The 14,636-nt window shown below is 35.1% G+C and overlaps 1 protein-coding gene across 1 annotated transcript in view; it reads left to right on the top strand.

Annotated features, from left to right (window-relative positions):
* The window catches only part of IFIH1 (interferon induced with helicase C domain 1), a 55,839-nt gene that overhangs the window by 16,698 nt on the left and 24,505 nt on the right, over positions 1-14,636 (top strand). Inside the window, exon 4 of the mRNA XM_082691250.1 lies at positions 9,682-9,786. Coding sequence (XP_082547376.1) covers positions 9,682-9,786 — 105 coding nt within the window. The remainder of the gene's footprint in view (positions 1-9,681; positions 9,787-14,636) is intronic.

Here is a 14,636-nt window from a genome sequence, read left to right on the forward strand (position 1 = left end):
AAGGGTAACTTACTTAGGAAAATGTAGTTCCTTTGCCTTAGGTCTTAGACAGTTCATAGATGCTATAAATCATTGCAAGTGTTGGTCTATTTTCTTATTGCTCTCCAGAACTAAGAATTACAGGTATAAATAACTTGTAAATTACCATTAGCCCAACAAAGTTTCTGGTGTCCTTTTGATTAAAAGTTCTATTGCAAAATTTACTGTAGAAGGATTTTGCCTCTACGGGCATCCTTTCATAGTATTAGCAGTCAAAATAAAGGGGAAAATATCCCATAGTCTGTAACATGCATTTGCATAATTTTTGTTTTGTATATCTCACCAGTATTGATAGTATATAATCTTTATTTTTAATTTTAATATATAGGGTTAAGATTTCACATACAGCTTAAATATAGCCAGTGCTACCAAAGTAGCATTGAAAGAAACTTATTTCTTAAGCTGCACACATTCTATAAATATGAATTTTCATATGCAGAAAGAAAAAAATGTGACTCGAATTATTTCTAATTTTAAATTGACTCCTCTAATTTTTATTTCTGAACCAGTTTCTAAAATATTTTTTTCAGTGCATAATAGTCTTGGTGCATACAAATGGTAATTATTTATAGTTTCAATCAAAGACTCCTTATGTATTGTTTTTCTGCCCTTTTGACTCCTTAACACACCTGGTGGGTAAGATATACTACCACTAGTAACAGTAGCCTGCCCTGAAACTAGTTTTAATCCCATTTCTCCTTCACCCTTAGGGCGATATATCAGCATTCCCTAGTAGGCGGCTCTGGAGAGTGCTTTTGTCATGCCTCCACACTGGGGACTGGCATGTTCTTCCTTCCTCCTTCCAAATACTTCCCATTAAAAAGTTGTTAATAATGAAGATGCACCAATTTTTAAAACTTGCCTTCTTCTAAATTAACACAATAATTTCTAAAGGATATTTGAATAGTTGTTAGACTGTTAGTAGAGTTTTGATGCTGGATTTTATAGTTCTGCTTCCTAAAGTCACTGGTCATCTCTTATAACAAGAAAATATTGGAAATCTGTGCTGTTTCTCTCTAGACCACACCACCCTAGAAAACATCAGAGGGACACAAAAGCCACATTCATTTTCTTCTGCTGAAAATACCTTAATTTTAGCAAATACAAGGTATCTGGATCATTTTAATTCTCTAGGCTTACAGTAGAATTGATTGTACAATCATTTTATATTTAATAATCTGCTATTCTTGCTTTCTCAAAAACAAGTAGTTATTTTACATTACACCATTTTAGAAATTAATGCCCTGTAATAAAATAAAAGCAAAGCAAATGAAATTCAAAACAAGATAAATTTTTTATTTGCAGTGAACTTACTTTGATGCAGAGTTTCACATAAAATCTCCCAGACTTCTTTTATCGTTCTGTTAGATCTTCCGGTTATGAAACGAGACGGTGCAAGTACCCGAGATTGGACAGCAGAGGGCGCTTTTACATTATAAAGAGAATGGAATTCACTGTTCCAGGGTGGAAGATTATAATGTAACTGTAGAGTGTGCCATGTGTGAATATACAGTGCGCATGACTGTGAATGCATGTGTATATTTTGATTTATATATTCGTTCACGTGAAGATTTTAAAATTCCACCCCAGCTAATGAGCTTACCAACCTGCTTGTTTTCAGACTTTAATACCTTCTTTTTCATATTCCCCCATATGTTCCACTCCTTAGGTTTATCCGGTGACATTATGCTTTGGAATATATTGTGGATATATTTTGCATAGATCATGTTCTGTAGGAGGGGTTTAAAAATTGACCTTTATAAAACAGCCTCCTTCTCCCTGGCCCAATCTGTTATAGCACTTTTTTTGTTGTTGTTTTGTTTTGCCTTTTTATAGACCAAAGTCCAATCTTAGATTTGGTCTATACTAATTTCTGTAAAAATGCCACAAAATTTATCCTTGCACTTGAGGACCAGAATAATGTTTTATAGCACCAGCCTCTAGAAATTTAGAGATTTTTAGAATCTCTAGAAAAAAAAATACCATATAGCACTTGAGACCTTAGTGGTAAAGATAATTGATATAGCAGCATATAAGACTGTGTCAGGATTACCCACATTATTACAGGATTGGTTTCACTACAGGTAGTTATCCTTTATTTCCGTATTTTGCTAAATTTAGTTACATCAATTATTGGGAACTAGAAATACTACTGAGGCAATCCAAAAGGAAAATATTAATTTGAGCTGAAAAAAGAAAAAGAGAGAGAGATGGCCAGAGAGAGATAAGCTGCTGTTCCTGCTGATGTCAGTGTCGGCTAACGGTTAATATAGGTTTGTATTTTGTTTGAAATTTCCCCGGAGCCATTTAGGTTAGTTATATGACTCCCAATTGCTTACTAGTTCTATGAGGGTTATTGTTCATCTCTCAGGATGGAGGACATAGGTATTTTGATGGGAAGCATCTCCCCAGTGTGCAGTTAAGACGCGCTGGATTTATTTTCATTGTAGCCTTTTACGGCTACAAACGTCAAGCGTTTTTCTTTTTCCTTTTTTTTTTTTTTTTTTTTTTCTTAAGCACCACTTTAACAAAGGCGACAATTTTAACTTTAATTTGATGCTTGGGACTTACCTTCTCTATTTTGGCACGTGAATGAGGACTAGAAGCCGGAGAGTGAGTTTTGGTTGGGTCTTATTATTGAGAGAACCAAGTACCAGCGTGTTGTCCTCACCCTCAAGGAGTTTGTAACCCAGTTCCAGAAAACAAGTTCCAGGCCCCCAGAGAAAACAGTTATCTATCCAGAGTGAAGGAGAACGTGTTAAAGGATTAAGGAGGGTAGACTTGGGAAGGAAGACATAAAGACAGCTTCCCTAAGGAGGAATTGGATACATCCGTCCTGTGTTGGATCTGTGCACAGAGGTGGTAGGCAGCATTTCAGACCACATGGGCACTACAAGCAAGGGTGTAGGTGTAGGAAGATTCAAAATACGTTTAGGGTGGGGGGTGTCATTGAGGGGGGCTCTGCATGTGCGGGAGCAGGGCTTTTAAGGAAAGTCTCTGTACTTCTGTTCAATTTTACTGTGAACCTGAAACTGCTCTGAAAAATAAAGTCTATATAAGATGGACCCAATGGTAATAAACACATCAAAATCCAACTGTAGTAAACACAGCAAAATTTGTATACAAAAGTGCAGGGGAACAGTTTGATCAGAGGGGAGCAATGATGGGGGAAGGTAGTAGGAGAGACTTCCCAGATCAATGAGAGTTAATGGGCTTCTCTGTGGCTTTTACAAATGATTTCCCTAAAGGGGAAAAAATACTCTTAACAATTCTGAAATACTAGTGCAGTGCGTGCTGGTCATTTCAGATGATGTTTCTAGGAGAGTCCTTCATGGGGGGACTGCGTGCCTTGGGCAGCTGGAGCCGGCTGCCACTAGCTTGCCAGAGCCAGAGGCACCCATCTCTTCCCAGCTCCACTCTGTGACGTCATGCTGGTAGCTTGAAATCAGCCCTGGCAGGGATATTTACACCGTGGACATTAGCAGACACTTTGAAGTCATGGTTTGTTTTGTTTTGCTTTGTTTTACCTCAAGGAGCTGACCGTTGTGTATTTCCCAGAACACCTTTAAATGTGTGTCTCCCCATACTCTCCTCAGACTTACTTAAGCCTGCTTAACTCGAATAGCTCTTCCAGAGGGGGTGCTTATCAGCCAAAGAAGTTTGCAATTCATCTTCTATCTTGCCGTCCCTAAACCTTGTCACTGCCAAGACTCACTTCCCAGTGGTCACTGGGCTTTTCCCTCACAGCTGATTCACTCTGGGACTTTTGGCCCCCTTGTATTCCAATAACCGTCTTTATAGAGGGAGATCCAAGTCCAAAGGCTAAAGGGTATACATGATACAATTTAAGCCAACACTATTACTTACACACAATTCAAATTTAATTCTGACTGAAATATTTCAGCGGTATAAATTCTATAAACAGGAGCAAGGAGCTCCATGGATAGCCATGTGGGCCTGTGGCTCTAGGAGAGTTTTTTCTCTTTGGGGAACTCATTTCCTAGAAGCTTGGATCCAGGAGAGAATATGCAAGGTGGGTGGAGGTGGCTTCTCTCCATTCTGCGGGAACACATGTTCCCTGGCACGGAGAGCAGAATCTGACAGACCAAAATGTGAGCGTGTGTGTGTGTGTGCGCGCGCACACGCACAAATCCATATACATAGAGCTGAAAATAAAAGTCATCTATTTCCTCTCAAAAAAGATTAAGGATAAGTTATTTCAAAAGAAAAGGAGTGTTTGAGTGTTAGGATACTTTGCATTTCAGAAAAAAAAAAAAAAAGACAAGAGGTCTTAGCAATGTGTCTGATCCAATTATAGGAGCCCACAGAAAAGCACAGAAAGATTCAAAGGAACCCACAGTCCAGAATAACTTTATTGGTGGTCTTGAAGAGCTTGGCTAGTATATCTCAATGAGACATTAGAGGAGGAGGGGAAAGGAAAGAGGGTGATAAAGATGTGTCTTAGTCCCAAATGTACGCATCACAAAAAGCCTGCTTTTTCCATATGGACAATACCCAACTGTTGTTCATTTTTATGTTATCAATAAGAGCTATTGAAAAAGGACCTTAAAAAAGAAAGGATGGAAGGGAGGAAGGGTATTATTAGTAGTATGAAAGCAGGCACACTTAGGAAGCCCGTGCAATCTCTGGGGGAGTGCCCGTGAGTGCACATGTGTTCGGATCTTCAGCATTCTGGGCTGCAGGGATTATGAAGCCAGGCAAATGGAAATAGCTAAATAGGTGAAGCTAAAATGCATCACAAGGTCAGTACAAGAATAAACATGAAAGGACGGTGACAGGTGGAATTAGACTATTTGCAGACCTTGTAAGCACTACCTCTCAGGTGAATGAGATCTACAGGTGCTTTTCTTCTTTCTCAATGTGCATAGAGGCCCCAGCCCTTTGCACTGCTTCCTGCTCAAATGCAAAACCACTTTTCAGCAAAGAAAATGTATGACAGTCCGAAGCAAAGGGTGAAAAAGGAGAAATATTCTGTAGAGTGAAAAATGCATGAAGGTTGAAATAAGGGGGTACAGTACCTGGCAGGGTTAGAAAGAAGTAAGAACCAATTTGTATCTTACTTAGAGAAGCTTAGCCCTTAGGTTGAATAAACAATGTACTTACCAACAAATTGTTATAATAGCATTTTCCAGCAGAGGGCATACTTTACATTGCAATAGATCTAAAAAGGCCTTCAACCAAGAGGTTTTTTTCATTTGAATTTTTTTAACTTCAATATTTTTGGTTTCTAAATGGTTTAAAAATATTTTAAAGTATTTAAAGTCTAGAAGATGTTAAATGTGAAATTTCTCAGATTCCAGTTAATATTTCTGCCTTATTAGTAAAATATTCAAGTTGTGATTGCAAAATGAGGCATTTTTTTTCTGTGGCTTATGGACTGGTCTTAGACACTATCATTGTACACAGAGCTGTTCTTTTTTTGTGCTGTTTACAAAATTATTACAGAAAATCCTATCTTTTAATTGGATGAGTATCATTTTCTTTCATTCCAAGAGAGTTTGATATAAATAACTGCTTTTTTTTTTTTTAACAGTTAGAAATTACCAGCATTTTCTAATCTGTTTTGTATCCAGCTTTGATATTTTCCCTAGAGGAAATGACACCTATATAAAAGTTAACTAAACTTATTATATAATATAACTCCAATATTCAAAGCCTGTTTAAGTAGCAACTTCATGAGAATTTAAGATTTGTTTCTCTTCATGATTCATTTCCTTTATCTAAGGGAATCATTCTCAAGATAAATGAGAAAGTAGAAACTACTACCAATGTTAAAAAAAAAAATTAAGAAAAAAAGGTTAAGTCACTTGTTAGCAGTGGCTGCAGAGTTCAGATCTGGAGACCGATTTGCTTGACTTCCTAACATAATGTTCTTTTCATGGTAACACCCTGCTTCCAAGTGACTACCCTATTTTATCTGATCTATTTTAAAATCAGAGACATGACTTTGTTCATCAGGACATAAGTCCAGATTGACATACTGTGAAAAGTACAAAGAATAAAACAAAATAATCCTATAAAAATCAGTTGCAGGAATTCTTGGCTTATGAACTCAATAGCCTGGTTTAGTTCTGGTATCACATAATCAATCAATCTGACTTTATGTGTGTGTGTGTGTGTGTGTGTGTGTGTGATTTTTTTAAACATGATTTCTTTAAGTGAATGCAGGAAGAAAATCTCTGGGGAAGATATTCTTAATGTTATGGGAGAGTCAGTATATTTTCTTTTATTATTAAAGTTATTTCCTTTAGTACTTCTCTTTCTATGAAATAAAAAAAATATATCAAGTGCATAAGAATTCGCTGCCTAGGAAACAAAATTATTTTTATGTTGAGAAACTGGAGATTTTATATATCCTCAAAATGACAAAGAAATAGACCTCTATATATTCACTTTCATTTTCATAATTATCTCTAGCAGAATTATTCCAATTAGTTTTGTTTAACAAGGATGGAAGTGTTCCTCTTTTATTTGTGTGCAGAAAAGTAAATTTCAAAATTTGTGTGGATGTTTAAATATAAAGTAAATGAAAGTCTATCGATGAAATTAGAAATGTTAGCAAAATAAAACAATCCCTCTCCTTTTTTCCGCCTTGGGAAGATAAACTGTTTCAAGATTGACAGAAAATTAGACATTACAATGAAAATGTCTATATGCTTTAAAACAATAGCAACAACAGCAATAACCAACTTTCATTTCACTTAACATTTGGATAGAGGATTGTTTGCTTATTTATAAAGCTTTGCACAAATCATCAAAAAACACTGGAATACCAGGCTTGGATTCAGAAAATAAGGACTTCTCTCTCGGCCCCATTCTAGCTGTGTGATTAGGATAAATCATTTAACTTCTCTGGGCCTCTGTGTATGGTCTGTAAAACTAAGGTGATGATGGGTATCTACCACATAGGATGTTGAGGTTTAAAGCATAATTTATATCTGTGAAGGCACCGAGCTCAAGTGTCTTCCTGACACATTGTAAATTTGTTTGTAAGGTCAAAATAATCCATGAAATACACGTAATAATACCCTATTTCTGGGAGCAACTTTTTTTAATACTTAAAAATTAATCATGCACTTTGCACTAAATAGCTCTCCCAAACTTACATATGTTAAAGCAAAGCTTGGGGGAAAACTTAGACTTTACAAATATACAAAGTAGTTTTAAGATTGTTGTTTAACTGCAGTGATTAGAAAATGAAATGAAAATCAAGTATAATTTCCGTTTGTATTACATTTAGTGGGAAACCTAAAGATACAGGGTTAGATTATAGATAATACTCGTTAGTATTTTTTAGTATTTTTGGTATTATTTTCAGTTCTCACACCATATTTAAAACAACAAATGAAAAGCATGTCAAAATTTACTTTTTTGCTTCAGAAATTGTAGTCTATACTTCTAGATCTAGAATTATCCTTGCAATGACATTTTCCCCATCTCATTTTACACCTTGCCTTTTCCTTACAAATCATATTCTCTTTTCATCAGTACATCTGCCCAAAACTCTCTTCTGCTTGACAGTTCTATCCCACACTCGCCTCTAAGCTTCTAACAAGGCATACCTCTGGGAATTGCAAAGTGCCATATTTAAAATCTCTCAGTGAGATATACAGGTTTTCCCGTGTGATCATAAGGGATTCCTCAAATCTGAGTTTGAGAGCTAATCTACAACAACTGGTAGGCACAGTATTTTCACATTAGTATATTTATGTTGTGCTAATATACTTAAACAGTATGTATGTCCATTGAGAATTTCTTATCAGCACTTAACTTTTAAGAAAAGATACCTTATATATTTGATTGGGGTCGGCTGTAATTCCATTATATTTCATGCTGACTAGGCTTATCCGAGTTGGAACGGAGATGTCACAGACATCTCGGATGCTCAGGGAGTACTAGTCAGCAATAAAAAGGAAAAAAATTACTGATATAAACAACGTGGAATCATCCCAAACGTCTTACACTGAGTTCAAGTAGTCAAACAGAGGTTACATACTGTGTGAATCCATTTATGAGACATTTTGGAGAAGGTGAGACTCTAGGGACAGAAACGAAATCAGGAACTACTGGGGGCAGCAGGAGAGAAATGACAACAAAATGGCCCGAGGGGACTTCTTTTTTTTTGGGGGGGGGGCGGCTTCTGAGGTAATAGAAAAATCTTGCTTGTGATGGTGGTTGCAAAACTGTATACATTTGTCAGATTCATCAAACTAAACCTACCTAAAAGAACAAACTTTTTAAAAAGAGTGATTATAAAGACAGTTAAAAAGATAAATTGTACCTCAATGCACCAACTTAAAAAAAATAACTGGTTAAGGAAAATGAAGACACTTGTCTTTTTGAAGAGTTATACCCTGTTTCTTTCCAGAGAAACTTTATTGATAATATACTTAGTGAATTTTTCAGCCACTTCTATTTCTAGCTCTAATGTGTGACACTCAGACTAGTCTAAGTATCTAAAGGCTACCTTCATGTAATTTATTTAGTGCCTTTGGGAGCTTTAGCATGAAATGATAATTATGTAGCAAGTATAAATATTATGAGATGTTATTAATTTTAAGAAGAACACTATTTAATGGAACTCATGCCCTAATAACACGCCAACTCCTTGATTTTTATTTCGTTTTCCAATCACCAGCAATTGAGATACAGTGCTAAGAGCTGATTGTACCTAATATTACTTAATGGCGATCAAATTCTAGGAAGCAAATTGTACTAGTCCCACTTTAACTAACGGCAAGCCAGGCTCAGAGCAACCTCAACAGTCAATTTCACGAGTCCTGATTCTAGAGCCAATGTTTGTTGCCATCTTTCATTTACTTTTACTAGTTTAGCAATAATTCTGATCCTTGTGGATGAGATTGCATAAGTCCTTAGCAATAAACTGTAAAGAGGGAAGTCTTCCTTGGGAGGGGGGCGGATTTTTAAAAACAACTGATACTGGGTACTGAAAACCAAACATCGGGATTTACAAATTAAAGGAGTCCTCTTGCCGTTCATCTTCACTGTAACTTTTTGATGGAAGCTTTGTTTAATTGTAGTAAAGCAAAACATTGATTTCCAACCTCACATAATCTTCTAGTACAACTGCCATGCCAGGCTCTAATGAGATTCTTTTTGAGCAAATTCTTTTGGAGATTTTTAAAGTTACATTTATCACTGAGTTGTTATTTTCATAACCCATTAACAGAACCATGTATTTTATTAATTTTTTATACTTTACTAATTTCCTACCATCTTGTGTTAAAATAACTCAGGGGATTACTATGTAATACTTTGTGTCTCAATGCCATTATCAAGCGTTGAATTTCTTTTCTGGGACAAAATTCCCATGTGGGGGGACAACAAATGTCATAACTGTTTACAAGTTTGTATTTCCTCTCATCGGGCGTGTGGTAAAGTAGGTGTGCGTGTTTGATTCCCTACCCTGCGGCTGCTCATCCTTGGTGGAGTTTCTAAACGTTGCTTGCCAGAAACTCTTACCTTTTATTCACAATCGTCTGGGTGTGCCTTTTCCACTTGCATTGAACTGCATGTACTGTGTGCTGTAGAGGTGTGCAGTTAAAATACGTTTATTCTCAGAAATATTTTAAAAATATTTTAAAATGTTTTCCTTTGCAGAATCAGACACAAGTTTGGCAGAAGGAAGTGTCAGCTGCTTAGATGAAAGTCTTGGACATAACAGCAACATGGGCAGTGATTCAGGCACCATGGGAAGTGATTCAGGTACTGCCTAACTGTTGTGTAAACCTTAAAAAGTGTGAAATAAGACGCCATATAGTGGAAAGCATGGGGGCTGTTCATACCCTCCCTAATGGATTTATGCAATTAAAGCAATTCTTTTCTACAGTTGAAGTTCTTTTGGAACTTTGCCATTCACTTTCTTTAAAAGTACAACTTACAAAAGTCTTAGCACCAAGCTCTCTCATTTTGGATCCGGGATTTATCTTTTTGAGATAGATAAGAACATGCATATGCCACCTTCCATAGAGTTAGGTCACCTATTTTATTCATGCTATCCCTTTCCGTTAAGTTGACTGCGTTTCAATCATGTATTCAGTTTGGTACATATGTTCCCATACCCTACCTTTTTTTTTTTTTTTTTTAACAACATTTTAAATTAAAAAAAAAAATACTGTCCATAAGAGGATTGTTACTCTAGATTAACTGCAGGTAACAAGAGTCCTTTATTTTTTAAATTTTATTTTATTTAAATTTGATGAATTAACATATAATGTATTATTAGTTTCAGAGGTAGAGTTTAGTGATTCATCAGTTGCATAGAACACCCAGTGCTCATTTTATCATGTGCCCTCCTTAATGCCCAACACCCAGTTAACAAGAGTCCTTTTAAAATGAAAAACTAAAATTACACATGCAGTTAAGAGTTTCAATTTGTCTGAATAGCTCTTGCATAGAAGTAGAGTTTCCAAAAATATTTTTGTCACCAAATGAGGACTTTATTAGGTGTTTCCCAAATTGCTCTCTTAGTTGGATATCACACCAACAATAAATGAGAGTGCCTTTTCCCAGTCCCACACTTCAGCAATACTTTTTGTTATCAGATTGCCTAAATTCTGTCAGTCTGGTAGATCTCATATTGCTTCTTTCTGCTGTTTGAATGTGCAATTCCAATGATTACAACTGAACTAAAATGTTAACATTTTCTAAGAAGAGGTGATAGAACCTTGGATATCTGTTATATACCTTTCCATATTTGTCTGTGCACTTGAACTATTTCATAATTAAAATTAACAAGTTATAAACAAACAAAAAATGCTTTGCAATGTGGCCAGCTAAGAATCAGTAGGAAACTGGCAAATTAAGAAACACAAATTACTTTATTATTCATTTGTTCTGTGATTGAGTTGTAGAAAAAAACTTGGAAAATATTGTGTACTTCAGATTCCCTTGGGTTGTGAGAAGAATTACCGAAATTTAGCTAGAAGAGTCGTTAAGGGATAAAATCATTTACATAAAATCATTTACATCTGCCCTAAAAGCTTTCCAGGATTTTAAAGGGTTAATTCATTTTCTGTTCACTGCACTCAGTGTTTATTAAGTTATTGCCCTATGCTTATTTCTGCGGTTGTATTTGATTTTTCCATACTTGTTATACAGTTGTTAGATTTAATAATTAACATTTCTATTAAATGTTATTGATGTTAGAACTCAAAATATGTTCTAGCTAATATTTAACATCTTTATGGCTGTTTTAAGCTTCTGGACCTCATCCTAATTTTTGTTTGTCTAAGTAAGGGCTTTTCAACAATATTCATTCATTCAATAAATATTTAATGGGCATCCTGTATGTGCTGGGCATTTTGTCTATCTAGTGCTGTTAGTGAATGTAACTATTTGCTGATTTTCTGTCCTTAGTGTGTCATGAAAGACGTGATAAATCTGAACGCAACCTACTTTTAAAAAGCAAATACATTTTCAAAGGCAAATACATTTGAAGACGAACACATTTTCAGAGAGCACCCATTGATGTTCTAGATGGGGTCCGTGCTTAGAAACAAAGAATTACTTCACATAATGGGTAATAAAATTCTGAATTCATAAAATTATGAAATTCCTTTCCCTCAGGTGCATGATACAGAACAAAGTAGAAATCAATGCAAAAAAGGGATTAGAGAAATTGCAAATTGGTAAACATATACTGAATTTCTGAAAAGCATTACAATGTTTGGGATAATATTTTAACTTTTGAGGTTAACATCGAAGAGACTCTATCCCATATGTCCTTTGTCTGCCTTCAACAATTACATAATGGGACATAAGGATCGTGGATGTGACCCAAGACCATAACATTTTGCTCCTCTGTGGAAGTACTATATCATGCTAAAACATGATTAATGATGCTCTTAAACTTTAAATATTCTCAGTATGCTATGGAAGGCTTTTTTGCTTTTCTGTCTCTCATTTTGAGAGAGATATACTGCATCTCACAAAGTGGCAATATTTTTGGCAAAACACATTGGCCTGATATGTAGAAAGTGTTTCCTTACTATTTCGAGGTAATACCTATTAATATTTGTCCAGCTGGAATGGCGTGTTTTTCCGTAGTTACATACTATAGGTAAAGGAATACTTTGTCGATTTCAAACACATGCAGTGACAGACCTTTTCTCTCCAAGAATAACTCAGCTGTCAAAATCAATGTGAGAATGAAATGTGCCACATGGTGTAGTTCCAATAAAATGTTATTATTTAAGTCCTATTTGATTTTATTTTTTGACCATTTATATGGTATAGTATAATTTCAAGGTCTTCAATCAATATTTGTTGTAGAGGGAGGGTGCAATGTTATTCAAAGCTTGTGCATATTTTAAATACCACATTCATTATTGCATTTAATTGATTTTGCTTTTTCAAAGCAAGCCAAAAAGAAACCAAAAAAAACAAACAAACAAAAACCCAAACATTTCTTTTATAAAGGAAATTGGCTCCTGGCTCATTGACACCAGCCCAGTTCTCTCCTTCTGGTGACAGAGAAGAGAAAATTCTCTTTTCATTGCTTATGTGGATAAATTCTTCCATCCCTATGTCAGAGGATGTGAAAAGGCAAGAATCAGGCTGAATATTTAGCACTCACCCAGCTCTTCTTTGGATGCTGTTCTCACAATGAATCCAACTCTCATTTTTTTCCATGTTCACTCTGTGCTTCTCTTTTAAACTTGGGGCTACCTATCAAGTTTCCCGGACTTGACTCAAAATTATAGATGTGACTTGAGCTATCTGTCTAATAGCCAGACATTTTTAGTGGCTACAGTATAGTACTTTAGACTTTGAAGTCCTTGAAGAGAAGGACCATATTCGTGGGACTGTATGGCATGTAATAGTCACCCCGTTAATATTTGCTGCAGAATGAACTAGTGGGACATGATGAGTTAAGTAGCAGTGAAACAACATGAGTTTGGCTCCGGGACCAAATTTTGAACATGATAGCCCTTTTAACATCTTCACTAAGCTTACATTTATTAGTACAATAAATATCTAGCCTGCATAAGTGGAATCGATGTTTTACTCATTTGACTTAGTCTTAGATTACTTGGGGAAGAGATAAGAAATTGCCCTAAGTTTCTCTTTTTAATTTGTGTTACCCAAGGATATAGTAGTAAGCATGAAAAACAAAAAGTGAACCTGATTATTTAAAGAGGTACCTGCAAATATTACAAGGGAAGCAGAATTTTATTATTTTTTTAATATCATGCAAAAATAGACCTAGAGTGAAATTAAAGGGAATTTACTAATCTCTTTTAAGGAATTTCCTAAATTAAATATCGATTTAGGGAAAGTATAAGTTCCTGGATCTTGGGGTTAAACACAATTTAAAGTATATCCATCTTCCTTTGCAACTGTTCTTGCTCTTTTGGAAAAATTAGGTAATCAATGCTGGTAATATTAGGATCTTCTATAAAAGCCACTTAGGAGAGAAGTAAAGATAATCTTAAATAAATTTGAAACTTACATAAATATAATAGAAGATGACTTATTATGATTGCTGTAAAGTTCAAAGCAAACATGGAGAGCAAACTTGTAAATGTGTATCTTTAAATGCTGGTGATTTCAGATGGGTTTTTCCTGAAAATCCTATTAAATGAATCAGCAGATGATCCAGTGATAACTTAAATGTATTGCTTCTTTGTTTACTCATCCGCAGAGAAGGCAAATTTCCTGCCGGGTTAGTAGATGACTCTTACTAAATGATATTTGGTGTGAATTTTCCTACCTGTGCAGATAGTACTATCACAACAAGCTAAAACCCATTTAAAGAGAATTATCCAGTTGCTGAAATGGAATCATCAGCAACTTTTGCGAAGTTAATGGGATTTTGTTAGTTTAGTTTTATTGCAGTCATTGATAAGAGAAGGAATACTTCATGTGTAATGAAGTACTAAGTGCTGTCATTTCATTTTTTTCTTATGATTACATAAAGCAAAAGATGGGCTTTTAAATTGATGTAATATTTATTTTACTGCATTCCACATGATAGATTATACATTTTTAGATCTTTTTTCCCTGGCCAATATAGATAAATGTGATCACTTTTAAACGAAGTATGTTTAAACCAAGATATGTTATAATAATTTTATTCTAATGCTCAAAAAATTAATATATGTTAGTACTTTATGAGAATTTTAAATTTAGAAATCTGTATTAATTGGAAATATTTTTACTGTAATGCACTTTGAGTTTCAGGAAAATATGAACACATGGAGAATACATATAAGGAAGGGATAAAGATCATAATTAAAACTAAACGCCAAAATCAGTCACAAGTCAGTTTAAACCAACAAAACTGTTTTTCATCTTTTAATGAAAACCTATCAGTTAAAGGCTTGCATGGGAGGAGTTTTTCCCCCCTCCTTAAATATGTTTAATCTAGCTACTTCACATGACAAAAGTAGGATTTATTTATTTATTTATTTATTTTTGCCATTTTAGATGTTTGAGATAGATAGATGGGCAGGCTTTTGGGTATTCGGTTGTCAGATAAAGTTTTTCAAGTGAAGGAAAGTACAATCAGCTATAATATCTTCTTTGCAATAAAAAGTAAGGAGGGGTGGTGA

This window comes from Mustela nivalis (genome assembly GCF_964662115.1).
Source record: "Mustela nivalis genome assembly, chromosome: 11".
In the NCBI taxonomy this organism is placed as follows: Eukaryota; Metazoa; Chordata; class Mammalia; order Carnivora; family Mustelidae; genus Mustela; species Mustela nivalis.